Source organism: Pomacea canaliculata, linkage group LG1, assembly GCF_003073045.1.
Source record: "Pomacea canaliculata isolate SZHN2017 linkage group LG1, ASM307304v1, whole genome shotgun sequence".
In the NCBI taxonomy this organism is placed as follows: domain Eukaryota; kingdom Metazoa; phylum Mollusca; class Gastropoda; order Architaenioglossa; family Ampullariidae; genus Pomacea; species Pomacea canaliculata.
This window is the reverse complement of record NC_037590.1, coordinates 20,797,094-20,818,422: the sequence shown is the minus strand read 5'-3', so window position 1 is coordinate 20,818,422 and position 21,329 is coordinate 20,797,094. Positions and strand designations below refer to the sequence as shown.

General features: G+C 40.0%; 1 protein-coding gene across 1 annotated transcript in view; it reads right to left on the bottom strand.

Moving 5' to 3' along the window:
• The window catches only part of LOC112566860 (receptor-type guanylate cyclase Gyc76C-like), an 84,360-nt gene that overhangs the window by 3,084 nt on the left and 59,947 nt on the right, over positions 1-21,329 (bottom strand). Inside the window, 14 exon segments of the mRNA XM_025243269.1 lie at positions 446-536; positions 1,096-1,438; positions 5,158-5,225; positions 5,228-5,280; positions 5,752-5,892; positions 8,838-9,021; positions 9,643-9,789; positions 11,092-11,206; positions 11,208-11,255; positions 17,211-17,282; positions 17,785-17,889; positions 19,174-19,380; positions 19,728-19,748; positions 19,871-19,928. Of these exon segments, the coding sequence (XP_025099054.1) occupies positions 448-536; positions 1,096-1,438; positions 5,158-5,225; positions 5,228-5,280; positions 5,752-5,892; positions 8,838-9,021; positions 9,643-9,789; positions 11,092-11,206; positions 11,208-11,255; positions 17,211-17,282; positions 17,785-17,889; positions 19,174-19,380; positions 19,728-19,748; positions 19,871-19,928 (1,651 nt within the window). The 3' untranslated portion in view covers positions 446-447.

Sequence of the window (21,329 nt, the reverse complement as noted above, 5' to 3'; positions counted from 1 at the left end):
TTACACTGCAAAATAAAACTACAAAGAAAACTAAAATTATATAAATCAGGTGACAGAGAGGCATGTAGTATCAAAACTTCGGTGAGCGGATGATTAAAGTGGTTATGATAGCACAATGGTGATACAACTAACTGAAGAAATAATTTTGACAGCTGAACAAACTGTGCACATATTTGTTCTAAGGTGTGAGCTTTAGCCTCATTTCTGACATCTTGGGCAATATAAACTTTGTGAACTATTCTCCCTCTCTTATACATAACAAGTCTGGACAGTGTAGTCTATGAATAATGTGAATAGTCTGGGAAGAAATCATATTTTTCAAGAAACGGAAGGAGATACAGAAATGGATTTTGAGACAAACAGAAAAGAAAAGCTCAGATTAACACACGAGAGTGCATTATGGATCTCTATTTTTATTTTGTGGGGACTACACAATATTATTTACCTTCAAACGCGTAAGCCCCTCTCTTGCAGGATGTATCCTCCCAACTGATCCAGCAGTTTCTTGCACTCGTAAGAGCAGTGAATTCTAAGTGCTTAAACACACACACATTGTTCCAATTACTTCTTCGTCTCTGTTCTAATGTGATTGTCTGTTTATCTTCATTTTTTCGTTTGTTCCCTTCTAAATTGGATAATTATGTTAGGACATCAAACAAACTGATAGAAAAGATGCATAATACAAAATAATAGTCACCTGATCGCGGGGATCACTGAGGTTGGCAAGTAAACAAACGATAAACTTTTCGATGAGAGAGAAGGGTAGAGACAGAAAGAAAAAAAAATGTGTGTGTTAATATTTGAAATAACATTGAAAAAATTCCTGAGAACACATACTCTCTGAATGTACAAAGGGAGATAACACTTTTGTTGGCCTCTCGGAGTCTGACGCACTGCTGTCCCTTGTGATCGCTGCACCCGATTGCTGCACGATGTGCGTGAGACCATAAGAGACATTTCCCAAAGAGGAATTCCTCGCAACCTAGTGCTTTACGACAGGAACAGCAATCAAGTCCTTAAACGAAGAAGTAATATCCTCCAACTTCTCCCCCTCGCTTACCTGCCCTTCTGCTGACCTAAATGCTTTGTACTCACGCTCTCCTGTCGACTCCATTCTGGAAGCGGTGTTAACCGTGTCTCCAAACAGACAGTATCGCGGCATCTTGAGTCCCACAACTCCTGCCACGCAAGCTCCGGAATGGATTCCGATTCGCAGTTTCAATGTATCGTTGGGACGATGTCGGATCGTAAACTTCCGAATCGAATCCAGAAGATGGAGCGAAAGGGAGGCTATTTCGCCTGCATGCTGTATTCCGTTGGTTTTGGGCAATCCACTCACCACCATGTAGGCATCGCCGATCGTCTCAACTTTGTAGACGTCGTAGTATTCGATTGTCGAGTCAAACAGCGTGTACAGGTCATTCAAAAGGTCAACAACCTGAAACAAGACAGTGATTACTGGGAAGTTGTGATTAATTAGAAAAATTAACCAAGGAAATGTTAACAACTGGACTATTTTTTTTTAATAATAACTAATCGGCAGGAAGAGTTAATCAACGTACATTGATTGTTCTGTTGACTAGAAGCGGTTCGGACATCGCACTTTGCTGAAAAGTTAATGGTGTTTGACAGAGGTCTTACAGGTACTGTTTCTTGAGGTTGTAGAAGTTGATAATTTGCACCAAGTGCGAACATGTCTGCAATGTTTGTCGCCGAAGTTATTTAAGAATGATACATTGGTTTTTAGACTTTATAATAATGCATTAATCAACATATCTTTAAATGAAGCAACACTTGGTCCTTTTTCGTTCCTTGAGAATGGAACTCCTTGCAGTTCTCCGGTCTACACAACGACGAACCGTAACTCTCTAAGGAACACAGTTTCCCATGAGGCTTTGTAAATTCGATTTGTCTCCCCTGTACTGTATTTGTCTCCGTCACACAGTGGCGATAAGTTCACTCTCTCCCAAGAGTGTCATTCCATGTTTCGGTTTACAAATAAGATAACAAAATAAAACAACACTGAATCTCGCTTACTGTTCTCTCCTGTGGAGAATTTTTTAAGTTTTAGAATAAAAGATACCAAACTGATTTTAAGAGTACACAAAAGGAGCAAAAAACAGCGGTGCATAAATTTCTGGATAAAAGAAAGAAACGAATGCAAAATTATTTTGCTGCCAGCTGGGATTTTAAAGGAATGCATTGGAAGATTACATAATTCTTTAAAGATAAAGTGATCATTTTTCATTTTATTTCTTTCACAAATGTTTATATATATATACAAATTTGTCTACACAGCATTTCCGACACAGATAAGGTTTGATCTTTCATACAGTCTGCTAACTGGTTCAAGTGCTTGGTGTTTGTAATTGTCTGTTTGTGTGTGTACTTGTATTTGTTGTTTGTGTGTGCGTGCGCGTCTGTGTTTTCATGTGTGTATAGTGTGTCTATGCTGATACAAAGACTGTTTTTACTTCTCAGCGATTTGCATATTATGCCTTGAAGTATTTATTTTCAATGTTTTCGCTGTTGTGACGGTTCAAGCTCAAACTGTCCTGACTGACCAGGCGTGAATGTCTGAATTTTGTGGACATAAAATAAGCTGTGCAGCCAGGCGCTACAGTTGGAGAAGCGGCTTTAACCTTTGTGACCCTTGTGGCCAGACGGCGGAAAAGCCAGTGTTATTGTCCACACGCAAGGATGAACGAGGATGAATCAACATACACATAAAAGTATTCCTCTTGCTTGAGAGAATGAAAATTCTAGAAGTCTGTGGTTTTATCGGAGTTCATTTCGTCTGTGCAAAGAGACATCAGCGCTAGATGAAAAATGTGTAGATATAGGCAATGAAAAGGCAAAAAATGAAAGGATTACACTCCAGTGAGTGTGTTTTACCTCTGACTTCTACGTCAAACGGAGTAATCGTAAGATGGCGGTAACTGTCGGTACTCCAAGCTAACTTTGGAATTTAAAATAACCAAAAGTAAGAAAGTACAGCTAAAAGTAAAAGTTGTTCATTATGACTTCAATGTTACCGATATTTTCGTTATATCTGCAATAATTTCAAGTTATGGATTTTGTAATTTTCTGCTTGAAACTGAAAATGGCTCAAACGCTAATTTTAAAAGGTTCGTAATAATAATTTAACTCTAAACTCTTAGAAATCATAATCTGGAATTTAGCACAATTAACTATATTTTTTAGGATACTCGGGGACTGAAAAAATATTAATAATAAACATTTAATAATTAAAAAAATATTAATAGAATCACTTTCAAGTTGGTATTCGAAGCAAATGTAACTGCTCTGCATCATTGCACTTATGCATTGAAAATATATTAAAAAACGCAAAAAATTATATTACTTGGTTTGAGATTAAAGTACAGAAAGGAACGAGGTAGATTCCGCTTTCTGTTCTCTTTTCAGCATTTATATTTATTTTGAACTTCCTTCGAAATGTATCTTCTGACCTAGCCTTGAGACATTTTCATTTAATCAGCCTGCCAAGCACTGCCTCTTTTTATTGTCCTGACACATATGATCTTTTCAGCTGCTGCTGACAGTGGTTTTCCACTAGCTTCTCCCGCAGCTTCATCTCCTCGCTCGTCTTCACTTGCCTTCACTGACTGGAGCGACTTTTCTTTCAGTTTTCTCGCCGAAGTTGTGGCTTCTGGCGGCTGAAATTGCAATAAGCAATAACATACTACTTCGTCTGTTGCCCGTGAAAACCTGTAGCGTATCTGACTCTTCTTGCAGTATTCATGAACTCTGGCTGTTCACAACTTTTAAAAAACTTTTCTCAGTAAAGCTATTCCGCAGTTTTGTATTTGCCCCGCATTGAAGGCTAGGATGTACAGAAACATGCCTTGACTTGTTCAAATCGAAGAACATCTGTCCAAAGATCTTTTTCCCAAGTCTATGGTGAGAGGGAGGGCTTCAGATGCTGTTAATCATTTGTCTGTTGCTGTTTGTACTTCCCACCTTGGAAGACTTCAGACAATGGAGTTTCTATAACAAGCAAGCTATCCAACGTAAACACTTCAACTGGTCACCAACTGAAAAAAATTAAGAAAGTAAGCAAGTGAGCCTTGTTCAGAAAAAACTGTTCATCTATTTCCGCTAAAGAAAATAAATAAAACCTCGTTTCTCTAACGTTGTCCTCCATGGCAGTGACTGACAGTGGAGCTCGTACCGGTGTTATTCAGTCTTTTGCCACAGCAGATCTCAAAGCAAGAGTTACTTTTTAAAGACAGTCACCTGTCACCAATATTGATCCTGTGTATGTCTTGTTTCCCTAACAAATCGCCATCCAAACTTGTTTTATTTTAAGTCATTTTCATCTCACTCGAGAGTGGAGGACTAACTGAAGGCGTCCATGACAAATGTCTGACGCCGCGTCCGAAATGTGCTTGGGTAGTGTGGTGTCGAGCAGTTTTTTTATATTTATTTTGTACCCAGTCATATAATAAACAACACTTTTTGCAAACAAAAAAACTAATAGCATTTTCATTCATGTGTTAATGGTAAAAACGCAATAAAAAAAATGTAAAGCGCGTTGCAAAGTGAGAGAATTTTCACATCTCGTTCAGTTAAGAGTATCTAGTAACGTTGCATAATTTGTAAAAAATATTTTTTGATAGTCCGAAGATGATAATCGCAAAATACCGGAGAACTCTTACAGCCCTAAGAAGATTTAGTTTCATGATGTTATATATTTTTATTTGAAATACAATCTCGTGTTACTGTTTTTATTTCTTTGCCATTGCTATGTTATGTTTAACGGTTTGAGCTTTTTCAAGTTCACAAATAAACTTATCTAAAGTCGGTTACTGGATTTCAAATATCATTTGTTTGTAAGTTTTTCGGAAAACAAAATATTGCGTAATGTACACTTCAACATCTGCAAGTCGTGGCCATCACATTACCACGGACAGACGCTGAATCTGTTAATAGAGTTAAAAGCATGCAGAAAGACACACACACAGAGAAACATACAAAGAAAGAAAGATCGAAAGAGTAATTCTTAAATTTCCAAAACGAAGAGAAAAAAATGTAAATCCATAAATAAGAAGAACGACATGGGCATGTATCAAGAACTAAGGATGGAGCTTATATCAGGTGGGTTCTAACGTGCCATTCTGTGGCCGACTGTCACACCTGCATGGGAGTACTTTCCGAGGACATGGCGGTGAACCCACAGATGTCGCTGAAGTAGATGGTCACCAGTCGAACGTGTCTGCTTCCACCCGTTTGCCCCGCATCAGCTGGTCAGCTACTGACCTGCACCAACATCACAGAATCAGCCACCCACCGACACCAAACACATCATCACAAATATTTCTCACAACGCTCACCTTCAGGAAACTGTTATTGTAGCCTCTTCACTAGCAAACATCGTTAACGAAGGATAGAAAGAAAAGAACAAGCAGTAATTGTTTACTTCCTACGGAAACTAATTCTGCTTCTAACAATTTGTTCCTCTTTAACCCCTTCATACTGACACTTTGCTAAAACACTCCTGGAGCCCGCCAATCATCCTACTACATTGACCAACTTTGTCAAGACAGGAGCAGAAGATGAGATGAGAAACCTGTGAGGATTGTAAGGATAATTTTAGTGATGGCAAGATAACTATTTTATGCCCTCTCAATCTTTTTCTCAGAAACCCGGGAATGTGTTGGAGGAGGAGCTTAATGACAGGAAGAGTGCGGATGCTGCCCTCTGTCTTTCTCTAACAGCCATTTTTCTTACCTGGGCAACATCTCGTGTAATAATTCCTCCGTTTTTTTCTTCTCCTCAATAAGCTGGTCGGTCCTCTCCTCCACCAGCGCCTCCAGGTTGTCGGCGTATTTCTCCATCATGGCTAACATGTTGTCCAGGATGTTGGGCTTCCTGTCGACACACACGTCACGTCTGCATCACGTAGGCATCGTAGCGACTCCCCGCGGTGGCGACCGATCGATTGCCTCCCCTGTTTCTGTACCTTCCCCGGTGATTACTGCGCCTTCTGCCCTTTAACACGACTGCATTAGTCTCCGTCTTCCTACGTATTTACTATCCTCAACTCAACCCGTGAGTTAAAAAATAACGACTGTCGAGTGAGGGAAGGAAGGAGAGAGAGACAGGCGTGTGTTTCTTCAATGTCCGCCTTTCTTATAAAGCATGGGGATGGAGAGCTTGGAGCGATTCATCGAGCTGGTTATCAGTCCATTCGCTTGTGTGCTTTTGTTGTTTTTTTTAATAATTAAAATCAAGTTTGTTGGAAGCAAAAAATGGAAGACAAATCCAGAAATGTAATGAAGTAGAATGAAGGGTTATGCGGTGTAAGAACACTTGAGTTATCTTGTATCAAATATTTCTTTTTGTATGGGTTTTATTTTCAGAAACGTATACATTTGAAAAGAATGGGAAAGCTGAAAAACTAATAGAAAAAAAGAAAATGTATTATTAAAATTTATTCTAAGAAAACAAAATTTAATAGCAATATTACAGAGTACAATAAAGACCAGCTGAAAGAAGCTCCTAGAGAAATAATTGCAAGAATCGAAGAAAGAAAGAATGTTCAGAGAATAATCGCTTTAAAAACAAACAAAACTGCCGCCTTTCATAAACACGATGTCCTTGTTCACACAGGACACATGCACGTGGACAAAAAGAGAACAAATGTGAATATTGGTAAATCCTTGGGCCCTGGAAGGCACGAACTTTCATTTCAAGTGTTTGGAAATCTAAATCGATTGTCCGGTGATTGAGGTGCCTCCTCTGGCCAGATTACCATTTTCTATAACAATTTTTTACTCATCTTTCCACAAACGAGAATCTAGGCTGGCATCTAACCCTGGGGTAGAGAGCAAACGGGGGGCAGGTTGCCGGGTAGGTTTTGTAGCAAAAGGCCGTGTATGGAGCTGTGTCTGTGATCAGGCGGGTAATTGAAGTGTCCGATCATCTGACAACATCAGCGACATTTCATATCCTCTGAACTGTTTCCCTTCGGAAATGAACTTCATTGTCTGTTGTTGTTGTTTGGGAGCTGCTGGGGGTGGATAGGGGTTGGGTGCTGGTCGGGATAGGGGGTGGAAAAAATTCTGCTTCGCATTTGGTCCTGCTGAGCTTGTTTTGAATGCAATGAGTAATCACGATGACTGCACGCTTGTTTAGGTAACAGTCAGGGGTTGGATGGTCGCAATTAGTTCTCATTTTAATTGCTGCTGTAGGTGCTCAAAGGTTGTTGGGTTTCTGTAAAGTTGAGAATCGTGACAATTGGCATGAGCACGTACAGATTTAGCATTATTCATTCATTAACTACAAACACAATGATCAGGCCTCATAATAGTTTTTGCCCTGCTGCCTGTTCCCATTCGCTGATTTTTAATGACATGCAGCTGCGAAGCGAACTGAAGAAAAGAGCGGAGCAGGAAAAACAAACATTGCAAAAATAAGCTCGTCTGCGTAGAATTCTTGTTTGTCTTTCAGAAGACGAGGAAACTGAGGTTGTAGGACTCCTGTAAAAACATGGATTTTGAAGTGACTGCTGACCTGGATGCCACCTGCCAGCAGAGAGCTACCTCGGGGTTATTTCTTTTGGTGCAAGGTATCATCCATGTACTTTAACACGCTCACACTATCACAGACTTTCATTAACAATTCAAACTTCAATTTTAGCCACCTCTATGTTGACTTTTAAGAACACATCCAGAAATTGATGGTGTTAATCCCCAGTGATTAACAAGACATGCTGCTGAGGATATAAGTTCTGGCCATCAGTGGTGCAACAGTTTCTGTCTTGGACCGAATAAATTGGCATTTCATTTGTTTAGTCCGTGGGGGAACTGTTTCACCTTTGCTTTGTTTACATTTTGCCCAGAACAAATCATCAGCATCTTATCATCTAGAAACAGTCATTGTTCCTGTTATCTCCCTTTCGAGCAGCTCCCTGGGCTAGATGGCGCTTGCATCAGCAGCAATCATTGATCTGCCGGCAATGGTGGGCAGGTCGTGCAACAAACTGGAATTAGCGCATCTTCCCTGGCGGCCCTTCGTAAACATCGGCAGTTGGGAAGGTGGGAGGTCGTGAGTAGAATCCCTTTTGTAAAAACGCTTCCTTTTTTCTGTGCATTTAATCAGAAGGGTAAACCCTGAGGGGAAACAATACAAACCTGAGACTAGCCGCGACCTCGGCTGGAGAATGGAAAAAAAAACCTTTTCAAGTGCTGATAACTGGGTGAATGTTCAAGACTTCTCTAAACTGCACGGGAGGCAGATAATAAAGGTTACAATGTACTTCTGGTTGTTTCTTAGCTTGGTCGTGACACTAACTGTGCCGGAACTAGTGAGAGACAACCAATTACTAGCTGTGCCTATAACCGAGGGTTTGTATAATTCATTACATTTTCCTCCAGTAAGGACGCAACGCTTAAGAAGAAATGTGTTTTTCAATTGCATTTAATTCTAAATAAAAATATAATATTATTTTAATGTCAACTATTTACTTTAAATACTTCCCATTTATTTCTATTTAAGTTTCAGAAGTTTCTGTTAAAAGAAAACTTTATGGTATGTTTTTATATTCACAAATCCGATCAATTATATTTTCTAAGCTGGATTTCCTCCACAAAAAATTATCGTTCGCTTGACAAAACATCAAGACTTTAAAATGTTTCAGCTTCATTTACCGATCAAAGTTCCCTTTAATTTCATTCCTGAAAAATTTCTAACCTCTCATCAACCATTGCTGCTAACTGTCCCCTCCCCACCCTGATCTCTAAAAATGTAAACTTTTTATCCACCCTCTCATCAACTTTCTTCCTTCTTGCAATTCTAAAGAGACGCACTTTTACTTACATCCCTTTTGTAAAGGTTTGAGTCTGGAGCGAATGAGTTTGAAGTCTGGTCTCTTGTGCGGATCGTCGTCCCAGCACTCCTTGATGAGGTCTGTCACCACCTTTGGAGATTTCCCCAGCTCCGAGAGGCGAGGTCGGAACGGGACATCACCGTCCTTGTACTTCACACGGTCCACGATCTCTAATAGACGCACATACATAAATCGATAGCAGACTTTTACCCTCCCTCAGACAAATGAGTGACACCTAGATGATGATGATAATATTAATAATAAAATACAAAATTTGCAAAGCGCATACTTACACTCCTAAGGAGCATGCTCTTAGCGCTTAAGAAAAAGAAACATGGACAGCATACGAGGGACAGGAAGACAAACAAATAACATATGAGATATAAAAGAATCAACAACTATAATAAACGAAGGATAAATTCAAATACAGAAAACACGAAGAGGAATGAAATAACAAGAAGAAGACTGAGAGTAGCATGATATTGCAAAAGGAACTATTGGTGTGAAAAAGGACTAGCACTATGTTTCATAATATAAAATAAAACAAAATATGAAAAAAGTAATTAAATAAAGAAAGACTAAAACGAAGAAAAAATGATATAAGAAAGAATAAAATGAATAATATATTTAGAGATACACATAAACAACACACACACACATCCACACGCAATATACATTCACGCACGCACGAACGCAGACGCAAGGCGAGAGGAAGAGAGAGAAGGATTTGCTGGATGATGAAGGTTTCAAGTTGCTCGCATCTCTTCATTTCTCCTGCCACTAAAACTTGCCTTTCGGGGACAAAGAGCTGTCACCGTACGGCCCTTTCCTCCCATAGATTTCAAACATGATGATGGCAAAGGAGTAGACATCTCCCTCCTGGGTCCCTCGGGCTGGCGCTGTGTCTCGCAGCAGCTCAGGAGCCCGCCATAGAAGGTCTGTGAGAAGCAGAGGGCAATGAAGCTCTGACAACCAGACAACGACTTCTAGAAAAGATCAGCCTGCGTAGTTTGGTGTTCTTTGTAGGGTACAGAAAATGTGTACTTAAAAGCTCTGTAAAAACAGTTAATGTGTGAATGCAGCATTTCTTTCTTTATTTGTTTCTTTATTCTGTATTTACGCACTTTATATACTGTGAAATTTTGCATAGACCTAGTTTACTCCACTTATATGTCCTCTGGACCAAACTTAGGTCCAAAAGTGCACACTAAAGGCTTTAGTGAAATATTTTAATGTAAGCTCGAATGACTGAAGTTAGTCAGCAAGACTAGAATGATTTCATTGAACAAACAACTCAAGTGCACTAAAATTTACGATGTGTTGGTCTAATTTTACGAGGGTTGTGATATTTCCAGTTCTCTTTTGTAGAAGAGGAAAAGGCATGATTGTCCAAATAATGAGATACGACTGCAAGAATTGCAGAAAATAATAATAAAAAAAGCAAGCAAAACGAAATGAGACGCCAAACAATTCAGGAGAGCTGTTGTCCGAAGTTCTTCAGACAGTTATGATAGTCTAGGCAGGAGGGATGTGAAAATAATTTCCAAACTTGGTGAGAATTTGCATGGACCAGTGGTCAGGGAGACCATTAGAGCCAGCTGCTCTCTAGCAGGCAGCTTGGGTACGGAGGCGGCTAATAGATGGCACACGCCTTGTCATGCTGAGAATAACGATAAGAAATGTACCCGAGATCGATAAAACGAGTGAAGATGAATGGACACTTGAACGACCAGATTAAAGCGATTAAGACCGCCATAGAAGCACTCGAAGGTGCCGGGTGACATATTGCAGAATAAAGGCAGTGTTCAATTTTATGTTTCACATTTCCTTGCTTGATGACTGTAGAAGATTATTAAGCGCAAAGAAGTAATTTCTCCAAACTCTTTCTCTCTATTTGTGTGTGTGTGTGTGTCCGTATGTGAGCGCCTTCTTGTTTAAGAATGCGTCGATATGCAATTGTGTGGTTGTCTTGTCTGTGTGTTCACGTTTGTTTTCTTTATTTGTTCGTCTGCCATATTTTTTGTGCCCAGTAGTTAATCACCTCGTGTCTCTGCGATCACATTTCCTTTCGTGTGATTACAATCACAATTCCTTGCCCATCGCAAGTGTCTTGAATTCTACAAACCCGCAAGCTTTTTTTGGTGCATTAACTTTACAAATACATCTAGCAAAATCCTGTTAATTTAAGGTATATTTGGTTCACCTTTTTCTTCAAACTATATCAAGGCCCGTTTACTCACTCCTGTAAAAGGCATATTCTCCGATGTCGTCCTGGGCCCCCTTCAAGAACTCGTGCAGCCCGAAGTCGGTGATCTTGAGCACCCAGCGACTGTCCACCACGCAGTTTGAAGACTTTTAGTTTTCCGTGCGACTTGATTTCACTGTCGTGGATATAAATCATGCCCTGAAAGAGATTAATGGCATGATTACAGTTAAAATGTAGTCGTGATACTATTGTTAGCTTTAAAACTAACAGTTTTCTTCCGATCATCGTATCGTGTCTCCAAGGACATCAGCAACCGGAAGTGACCTAATTTTAGACATCAATGGCCGGCTGTTGGGGTTTTTACATTGTGCCAGCAACTACCTCTCGGTTTACACAACAAGGTGCAAAACAATGGAGGCTGTTGTTAGTTTGTAACTTTATCTGTTTGGATAACAAACGCCTTTGCAGAAATTATCATTAGAAATAAGAAAGGTTTTAATTGCCAGTCATCGCCGTATCATATCGATGCAGTCACGTGTCGATGCAGAATCTGTCAACCTAAGGCGCTACAGAAATTGTGCAAGTATCCTCATTTCCGAACTATTTTTATTGCTTCCTTTATTTATTTTTTTTTTTCATTAGAGCAATGAAGTAGATGCCACGAGTGAAGCGGCTTTGGACAGCACGCATTTGTCTCAGCAAGTTATTGAGGACCCGATGACCTGCTAGAAGAAAAATTGAGCTCTGTCTATTTATTTATTTTTATTTTTACTTTGTTCCCAGCTGCGTGTTATCCTGCATTGCCCAACCTCTCAAGTTGCTGCTAACAAGAGTTATGTTGTGGACACAGCAGTGTAGTTCTTTGCCAGCTTCTCAAGTATTGATGCAACGACCAAACCTTCTTCTTCTGCCTCTGCTAGCTTCATCGCCGTTCTTGTAAGTATTTTTTAGATAGTTATTGACTTAGTTCCTTTACCTTAGAAGTAGTTCAAACTACGTTAAAATTACACTAATATCGTTTTCTTCTCACGAAAAGTAAGATATTAGTAAGTACCACTGATGTTGCTGCCTGTCAATTCTCTGTTCGCCTGACTGGTCAAGACGGCATCCAAACGTTTTGGTCGGTTCCGCCGACTTGGTAAAAGCGCAATCAATCGTTACCCCTTCACGGCTCCGCACGTTAATATGTCTCAGAGTTTTATGATGACAGCAAGTGCTAACTGGAACATAAACCTCGCCAAGTCTCGGCCAGACACGAGAGACGCCGCAGCACGGAGGCGGTTTGCAAATGATATCGCATTATACCTTGCCAAGAACATCCGCGAAAGGGTTAAATCCCACTTTCGGACAGGAAGTAAGGAAACGGCTCAGATGAAACTTGGGCAGGAAAGAGGATCAAAGGGAAATAAGTCCTCACACAATCGATGAGACTTATTATGTGCGCATCGTAGGTGATGAGTAGTGTCGCCCGCTCAGCGATGGATAAAAGAGAAAGCTTTTATTCAGGAATTATGTTGAAAGATATCTTAAAGGTTTAAATGTCGGATTCTTCGGCGGCTGTGTCTGAATGTTGTCATGGTTTTGCAACAAGATTACAGGTGACAAATATGAACATTTTGGTTTAATAGAGCAGAAAATATACTTGCTAAAAAGCAATACCCAGATGACTGATGATTTGTAAGAGGAGTAACTGACGAAACAGATAATAGGGAACGTCAACAGTAGCAAATAGTAAACTATTAATTTGGTGTATATAACAAAATAAAGTGTAAACAAAACTCTGACCTTTGCTTTTGCTTAGTCCCTAGAACATTTTTCACCCGTTTTTACATTTTTAACATCCGTCTTCGTCGGGAAAATGTGACAAATGTTTGATCAACGGTTTACGGGACGGTTGTATCAACACTTTGTCGAACTATCGCAACTGTCACCACGACTGTGAGAATCAGGTATCTTAGGTTTTGTATCTCAGCTCCGACATACCTCTCTCTGAATGTGAAACCTTTTTACAAGGATGACCATCTGTGACACTTTCTTCGGATACTTCGGTTTCCTCTCGACACGCGCGTGTGCACGTGCCTTTGTGTGTGTGTGTGTACGCACTGTGGAGTATATGAATGTATGCCTGTGTTGTTTGTATGCGTGTTCATCAACGTATTTCACGACCCATCAAATGGTGTTCGTTCGTGCGCCTGTGTGTATGTAAAGCACGTGTTCAAATCTTGCTTCAGGAAACGATGTGCATGAAATGCGCTGCTACACGTATTCAAATATTTGCCCACAATTTTATTATAAGTCCTGTCGACACAATCGCAGAGAAGAAAAGAATTTGCTGCAAAATTGTCACTCAATCGCCAGATCTAACATGGGCTATTTATTCTTGAATTACCTGGAAATAAACTGGGGTAATAATTCTAAAATTCTCTGAAAATAAACTGATTTTTATGATTTCTAGAATTGTGCACAACACATTTTTGCTGGTTGCATAGTGCATTCAATTGTCGTCTTGCTGCATAAAGCACCAGCTTACATCGATGAGAAGTGAAATTTTGTGAGAAAATTCACTTTAGCACCGAGACATTTTAAAACAAATTAAATTATTGAAGTGGTGGTTAGTGAAAGCTGTCAGTGAGTTCTATGAAGCATGATACGCGCTGACCCGGTGAACTCGAGAAACGTGCAGCAGATACTCGCCCTCATCCACTCCCTCACTCCCATCCCTCTCCTCCCACAACTGCAAGAGAGAATGGGGATGAAATTCTGAGAACAGCAATCTGTCATAACAAAGTCACGTGTTGCATACAGCGTAAGCAATGAATGAGTGAGTGAATGAATGAGTGTGAGTGTAACACACATGACTGTGATTTACATACACCTCTCACTCTGTGTATGTGTGTGAGTCTTTCTATCTTTCTGTATTAGTGAGTATCGCACAACGAAGTAGAAATAAATTTAAGAGAAAGCATTTTCAATTTCCTTTCTGTTTGTCTAAAAGATGAGCAAGGTCAAAGGTCCTGATGGCGTCCTGCCTTCTGCGGAATATTCTGCGCTTTATCGTCCGTCAACAGGATATTTCTTTTTTTTTTCTTCAGATATTTATCTTGCTCACTAGCTTCTACTTTAGCACACGCAACATTGTAATATCATTTCCTCGCTCAGGATGTGTATAGCAGCTGTGAGAGACGTTTACACGATTTTCTCTCATATGTCTCAGCCAAATATCCTTCAGACGAATGAGAAATGTCTGCGAGAAGTATGAATCAAGGTGGCACTAAAAGCTTTTGTCTTGTTTTGCCAGTCACAAATCACGGACTCGAATAAATCTGAAAAAAGAGAAGAAGAAGAAGGTCTTAAAAGCGAGTCAGCACCTAACTGTAACAGTCTGGGGATGACCAATGGTCTCCCATGGTTCCATGTCACAGACGAATGTCACTGAACTACCTTCCCTCATGACGCATGCGCATTTCCATCAACAGCAACAGCGATTGGGGTTTGGGATTTCCAGCTTAGGGATGCACTAGTTTTTTTTTGTGGATGAAGGATTTGGGGATCGGAACAAGAAAACATGTCTGTCTAAATGGCTCCCATAAAATTTAAAATAATATATATCAGACACACAGACAAAAAGATAAATACAGTAATTGGGCTTCGTCAAAAGCAAATGACATAAATAACAATTACAACAAACACTAAAATGTGATCGTCACAGGTCTGACTCAAAATTACAAACACTTGAGTGACAACCCGAAAAATGTCTTCAGTCAGACAATCCAGTTCATTATTCTAAGCAAGCAACATTACAAACCACTCTCTCACTCCCCAGAGTAGGATAACTGCAGTGTTATGAGAATGGGAGTCAAGTCCCTGGAAAGCATTCTCCATCCAAATAATAATTGTGGTATTAATGGGCAAGCCTGTGCAGCAGAGGTCATGGCTAGGTCTGAGAATCTGTCGCTAGGTTCTACAGAAGTTAATTCTGCTTCCTGTAAGGCACGTATAGCGAGGACATGGCTTCAACTTCCAGAACATTCCAAAGACGGCAGTGGAGTGTGAAGTTTGGTCTCGAGGCGTCGATGAAACACTCTGATGGTCCCCCTGGCTGATGAGGGATCTTCAGGCTTACAGACGATGAAGATAAGATTTTTGGGTGATGTCAGGGAGGAAAGCGAGGCTCCCGCAGGGTGGACAGGGTCCTTAAATACAAATATCCCGGTGCACGCTGGGATCACCAAAATAACTAATAAATAATCATTTGTCAACACAGAAGCCCAACACAGGGCCTACAGTAGCTGTAACAGTTGTCAAAGACAAAATTAAAGAACAGATGAGGTTGAATTCGTTGACCCGCTTAGAGACAAAAGAAACAAGGACTGCAATGTCCTGCGTGGGAACAGATGACTTACAACGACCTCGCTATTCATTCGTCTCTTCTGATTTTGCTTTATGCACTGCTTTCTAAAATACTACAGATTTTTCTGTTTTGTTTCTTTGAAGAAGGGAAAAAATGCGAGATGTTGCTGCTCAAAGGTCGACACAAATAAAATTATCCCCCTGAGAATTAGGGTAGTTTGAGATAAATTCTATTTTGCTTAATGCACCCCTTTCCGATCATTAACTCCATTACAAAAGCTTTTCTTAAAAATAATATTCACAAGATCTAATCTTCAATATATGACGAGGGTTGAAGAAAAATGACTAAATAAAAGGGACAAGCAACTGTACTCGTCTAATGTGTTTCTCAGCAAGAAATCGCCATCTCGTACTTCTGTACATTCACAGTTTCTAGTTAAGGCCTTACGAAATCTGAAACACAGACTAGCAACACAAAATGGAGAGGAGAAAGAGAGGAGTAATCGTTTTTACTCCTCTCTTTCTCTTCTGTCTTTCCCTTGCCCAACTGTGGAAAGAAAAAAATGAGTGTGCTCTATCAACGAACTGATTGTCTTCGGCGCCATGGCAGCAAAACGCTGCTGGTAACCGCGAGTAAAAATGTTGGCTCAATTTGTGGAAAACAAATTACTGGAGACATTAACTTTTGGGGACTTTTAACAATATTAAAAAATAATCAAAATATTGAACCCTAACAATACACTAACAATAATAAAATTAAATTAAATATCCTAATGAATGCCTTTCTTTAACTGCTGTCTTCAAAATGTCATCACAAACTTCCGTACTTTACGTTGAGTAAAGGTATATCTGCTTGTTTTGATTGCAGTTTGTTTTGTGTTTTTGATGGTGTTTGGTCTTGCTATATACGTAACTGTTACTGTCTAGGTGGGGAAACTAACCACCAGATAAGGGGTTATATTGCCTACCTCCCTTCACACGCACCTTATAAATTGAAACCTGTCAACTTTTGATGAGCTAGACTATTAATTATGTCAACGATTTGAAACGAGCGACTTTGCCCTGTGATCAGTGCCGTTGAGTGGGGGTGGCAGACACAAAACGGTTTGGGCTGCAGCCAGTCAATAGCAACTGATAGATACACAATTAATCAGACAAAATAAAAGGTTGAAGAAAAAGGGTTTGACTCCATTTTTTTCACGTGGTGTAGGCAATGTGAACCACTCACAGTTCTCTGGCTCTACAGCCACACTAGTCCCTGAAACACTAACCTACTGTGATACAATACATTGTTATATAACAAGTCAAAGTGTATTCATCTCTTCCGTATCCCGAATAAAATGTAGCATGAATATGATTGTCACATTGTTTTATCAAAAGTTTATTGTTGGCTGATTAGCCTACGATTCATACACGGCTAAGATTCGATGTTTACTTATTGGTGTGATTGTAGTAATTAATTAATTCGTGTGAAAATAAAAATAGGATTTTTGCGTTGGCAAAGTGGACACAAAATACTACAAAAGTCGTACTTATTCATCCCAGAGAGGGAAGTATGAGCATTCTAGAGTTATGAATGGCTCCTGACTTTCTCCTTACAAAGCTTCTCCTGCAAAAGGCTTTGTTTTATCGAAAAAAGATTAACTGACAACACAATTAAGAGATTTAACGTGTTAGATGCACATTCAAGAACTCTGGGGGAAAGAAGTAGAAGAAGAAGCTGGCGAACGGCAGATGGAGTACAGCTGATGGACGTGGCCACCCCAAGGACAAGGAAGATTCCAAACACCCGCAGTGCCTTACCCTAACGATGTCGTGAACGAGAGAGGCGATGAACATGGAGTCGAGCTGGAAGTCGTCGTTCTCCAAGATGTCCTGAGACAAGATAAGAGCAAAGGTCAGCAGCAGCTGCAGAAATGGTTGTTAGCCATATAACGCAACAAAGTGGAGATTAACCACAGGAGAAAGAGGAGTAGGGTTCAGAAACAAACATTTGTAGACGTGTATAAGGATTTATAATTAACAAATTAAATAATGTGTGCATGTATGTATATGGATGTGCGTGTGCGTGTGTGAGAGAGAGAGAGAGACTGATAAGGCGCTCGAGTTGATGGGTGTTCATGCGTTTGTGCATACGTTCGATTATAATTTTAGTTTTGTTCACTATTCCGTTTCCTAATTAACTTCCCTACTATGCTCTTGACTAGATCCTTCCCTCCCACACACACACGACGCACTCACACTCTTACACACCACGCACTCACGAACGCACGAACATACGAACGTACTGACTCACGAACGCACTGACTCACGCACGCACGCTTCTTGCATACTAATGTCCTGGTTATGGAGAAATGCAGTTACGCAACATTTTTACCTGCAGGCTTCCCTTGGCGCAGTAGGCCGTGACAATCAGAATGCTGGGCGAATCAATACAAGCGCCGATAAAAGGGTTGATGTTGTCATGACGCAGTTCTCGCATCTGCCAAAAAAAAAAAAAACAAAATACACCACACAACTTTTGCAATAAACAAGACATTGTGTTTACCCACAGAGGCCACCAGCTGACAGCACGACAGAGCAGTGATCAGTGGGAGGCAGGCAAGTCCATGATGCATGTAATTGTTGGCAGCAGCCTGGACATAAGTCTGTCTGCGAGTCTGACTACAGTCAAGATGTATGTGCATCGTGCACATCTACACACCATGACTACTCATTAAACGTGCTCATTTTATGAGTCAAGTTTGCAAATGAGGTCTTTTATAGTTTTTTCCCCCTCCCAGCAATGTAACCCATATCAGTTGCCTGCGCAACGGGATGCAATCATCTGAAACTTCTTCCACTGGGCCACCACTGTATGGATTCGCAAGCCAACGACAGCGTTCGGTTCTCTGAGTACAAAAGAATTTTCTTTTTTTTTTTAATTTTCTGAAAGGAAATCACTGAGGGCAAGTCAGCATCCTCTGCTCTTAACAGCTGCTTTATCGCAGAAGGCGGAGAAGGCGAGGAAAAAACTCTCGCGAGATTTCTTCTCATTAACAACGAGAATTTCGCTAAACCCTTTCAGGCGCGCTGTCGGCGAGGAGCTTGAATGCAACGGAACTTGCTCTCAGCCCGTGAAAAGCTTGGCATCCAGTTCAGAGGCATTCACAGAGAATAAGTTGGGCGTTACACCACTGGCTTGCTTGTTTTCTAATTTTTTTCCCAATTATTAACGAAGCTACGACCGGAACAGGTCAAACATTAAACAATGGTCCAGCTGTGTCATTGAAGCTTATTCCACTAAAGACCATTAACAATCTTTCATCCGTTACCATGTAAGGCCTTCTGCTAATCAAAGGTTTCGATCCAGAACCGTTAGGATCTGATAACTTGCAGTTTTTGTGTAACAGAGGCTTGATTCACAAGAAATATCGCCAGGAGTATGATTATAGAAAGAAAATTTAGTCGGTGGATAGAAGGAAAGAATAAGCTGACTACAAACAAATAATATAGAGGTATCTGGTTAACAGAGTAACCGATCTTCTATTTCCTCAGCAAAAACTCAAAAAACCCTTATTCAACATCTGCAAACGGTTAAATGAACTTAACGGACAATCCATTCAAAATGTTGTTGTCATATAAGCTCCATGAATAAACATCAGCCAGGATAACAGAGAAATGTTTTTAAAAAATTGCACTACATATCTGACAACAACGAAAATAAACAACAACATGATTAAAGACAACAACAACCCACTACAGTGACATACATTCTCGTGTTTACCGTTTTAAGCTCTTTGCGAACACTCCTCGTGAGCTCCACGTGCTTCTTGTTGACCCTGCGAATGGCGACGATGGTCCCTCGGTAGGTCCCCACGTGCGTGAACAGTTGCCGGAAGTCGAAATCGTTCTGAGACATCAGAGATATCTGGCTGGGAGAGCGACACATCGCGGCGGTCTGAACAACAGAAAACATTTTGTTTACACAAACCTGAGAGCAAAGCAGACTCGTGACAACAACGCCAACTGGTTGCTAGTGTACCCGTATCATCGTCCTCGCAAACCGGGTAGACATGACACGTAGCTGTGGTTAGTATTCGTCTGCATGACATTAGTATTGCAGGAGGCACACAATATTTATACAAATTAACAGAAAGAGATATTTAAATTAACAGAAAGAGATATTTAATAAACATGCACGATATAAACATTCATGCGCACATACAACACGTGCAAGCACGCGTACAAACACACACATACCCATCTTTCTGTCTTGATTTAGATGGCGTAATGTTATTTATATGTTTGCGTGTTTGTTTTCGTGAAAGAGTGATTGACAGACGCATATTTCAGAGTCATGTCTGATACAAATTTGGAAAGATAACGAGTTTAATAAGAAGCCAGATGAAAGGAAGCTAACTTTGGTTCGCTGACCGTAACCCTGGCAGAAAGCTTGATTGGGTTGCTCTCCGAAATGTGATGTCTTTGAAGTCAATTTTCCACAGCAGACTTGCCAGGTCCTGTTCGTACCGCCAGTTCCTGCAAAAGTGTATTTTGTCTGGCACTGGAAAGTAGGGAACAGCTTTCTCTTCTTTCCTTTTTGTCTATCTGTCTTTCTTTCGATTATTTTTTTACTTTCAATCATTTAATGTTTCTTTCTTTCTTACCCTTCCTTTCTTTTAAATATATTTTTAAACATTTTTATATTATTTTATGTGTGCGAAAAAAAGCATGAGGCTAATTTGTTTTATATTTTTATTTTTATTATTATTCACTTTATGCGAGAATCTCGTTTTCTTATTTGTACATTAGTACAGGTCTAATGACTAAATTAAACTGAGTGCAGTTGGGAGTTATTATTATTTTTTGTGTGTGTGTGTGTGTTTGTGTGTGTATTTTTATGTACACGTTACTGCGTACACCAAACAATCAGAAAAAAATGTACCGAACTATCAAGTATTCAGGCATGAAACAGGAAGCAATATCAAAGACACGATGTTTAACCTTTGACCCTCAATCTGAGTATTTTGTTCTCTTGACCAGACCGTCTCCTTACACAGTGCTGTCTGCACTCAGGAAAAAGTATTCCAAATAATGGCAAAAACTCAGCAGGCTCCATATTTTAGCTCAACCATGTGACCTTCATAAAAGTTCATTTGCGTTTTCTCTTTGCGCGGGGAAATCCCTTGAGAGAAAAATCGGGAAAGGGAAACAAGAAAATAAAACACTTTTATGAATATTTATTTTGGATCGGGTTTTCCATTTTTTCCCCGACAGCTATATGAGAAAACTCGCTTCCCACAACACCATTTTTTATTTTGAAAGTAAAAAGGATTGATAAGCAACACACCGGAGGTTGTCAACAGTTTCTTAAACTGATATTGCCGATGTCTGTGTGATCACAGTCTTATTTCTGTGACACGTGCACGAGAACACGTGACTGTAACTAGATAAAATAGCATTGCCATGTATTTGTTGGTGTTCTGGAGCTAATTTCGTGACAAGAAAGATAACATGGTCAGGCTGTCTCGATGGTCAGCACGGAATTTTGTTTCTTTGCCCTGATGTGTGATAGTCATGGCCTCTCATCGTTATTTTCACTAAACTTTCATCATCCTCTGACACACATGACTGAGTGTTCTGATGCGATGAAGTAAGAAATTATTGAAAGATAAATCACAATGGATCATTGTTGGTCTGCATGTCTGTGACACAAGCTGAACAAACAGACTGTCACTAGGATAAACAAATAAATTATTGAAACGCACATAGGGCATGCATTTCCAGAAATCATGCCGCTCCCCACAGGTTCATCATTCAAAAAAAAAAAAAAGTCACTTGTGTTCAGAGTTTCACTGAGAATATAAAGGGTACAACGTTTTCCATGACAGGAAGGTACCCGGCTGTTGCTGTACCCAACATTTTCTTGAGTACAGTCTC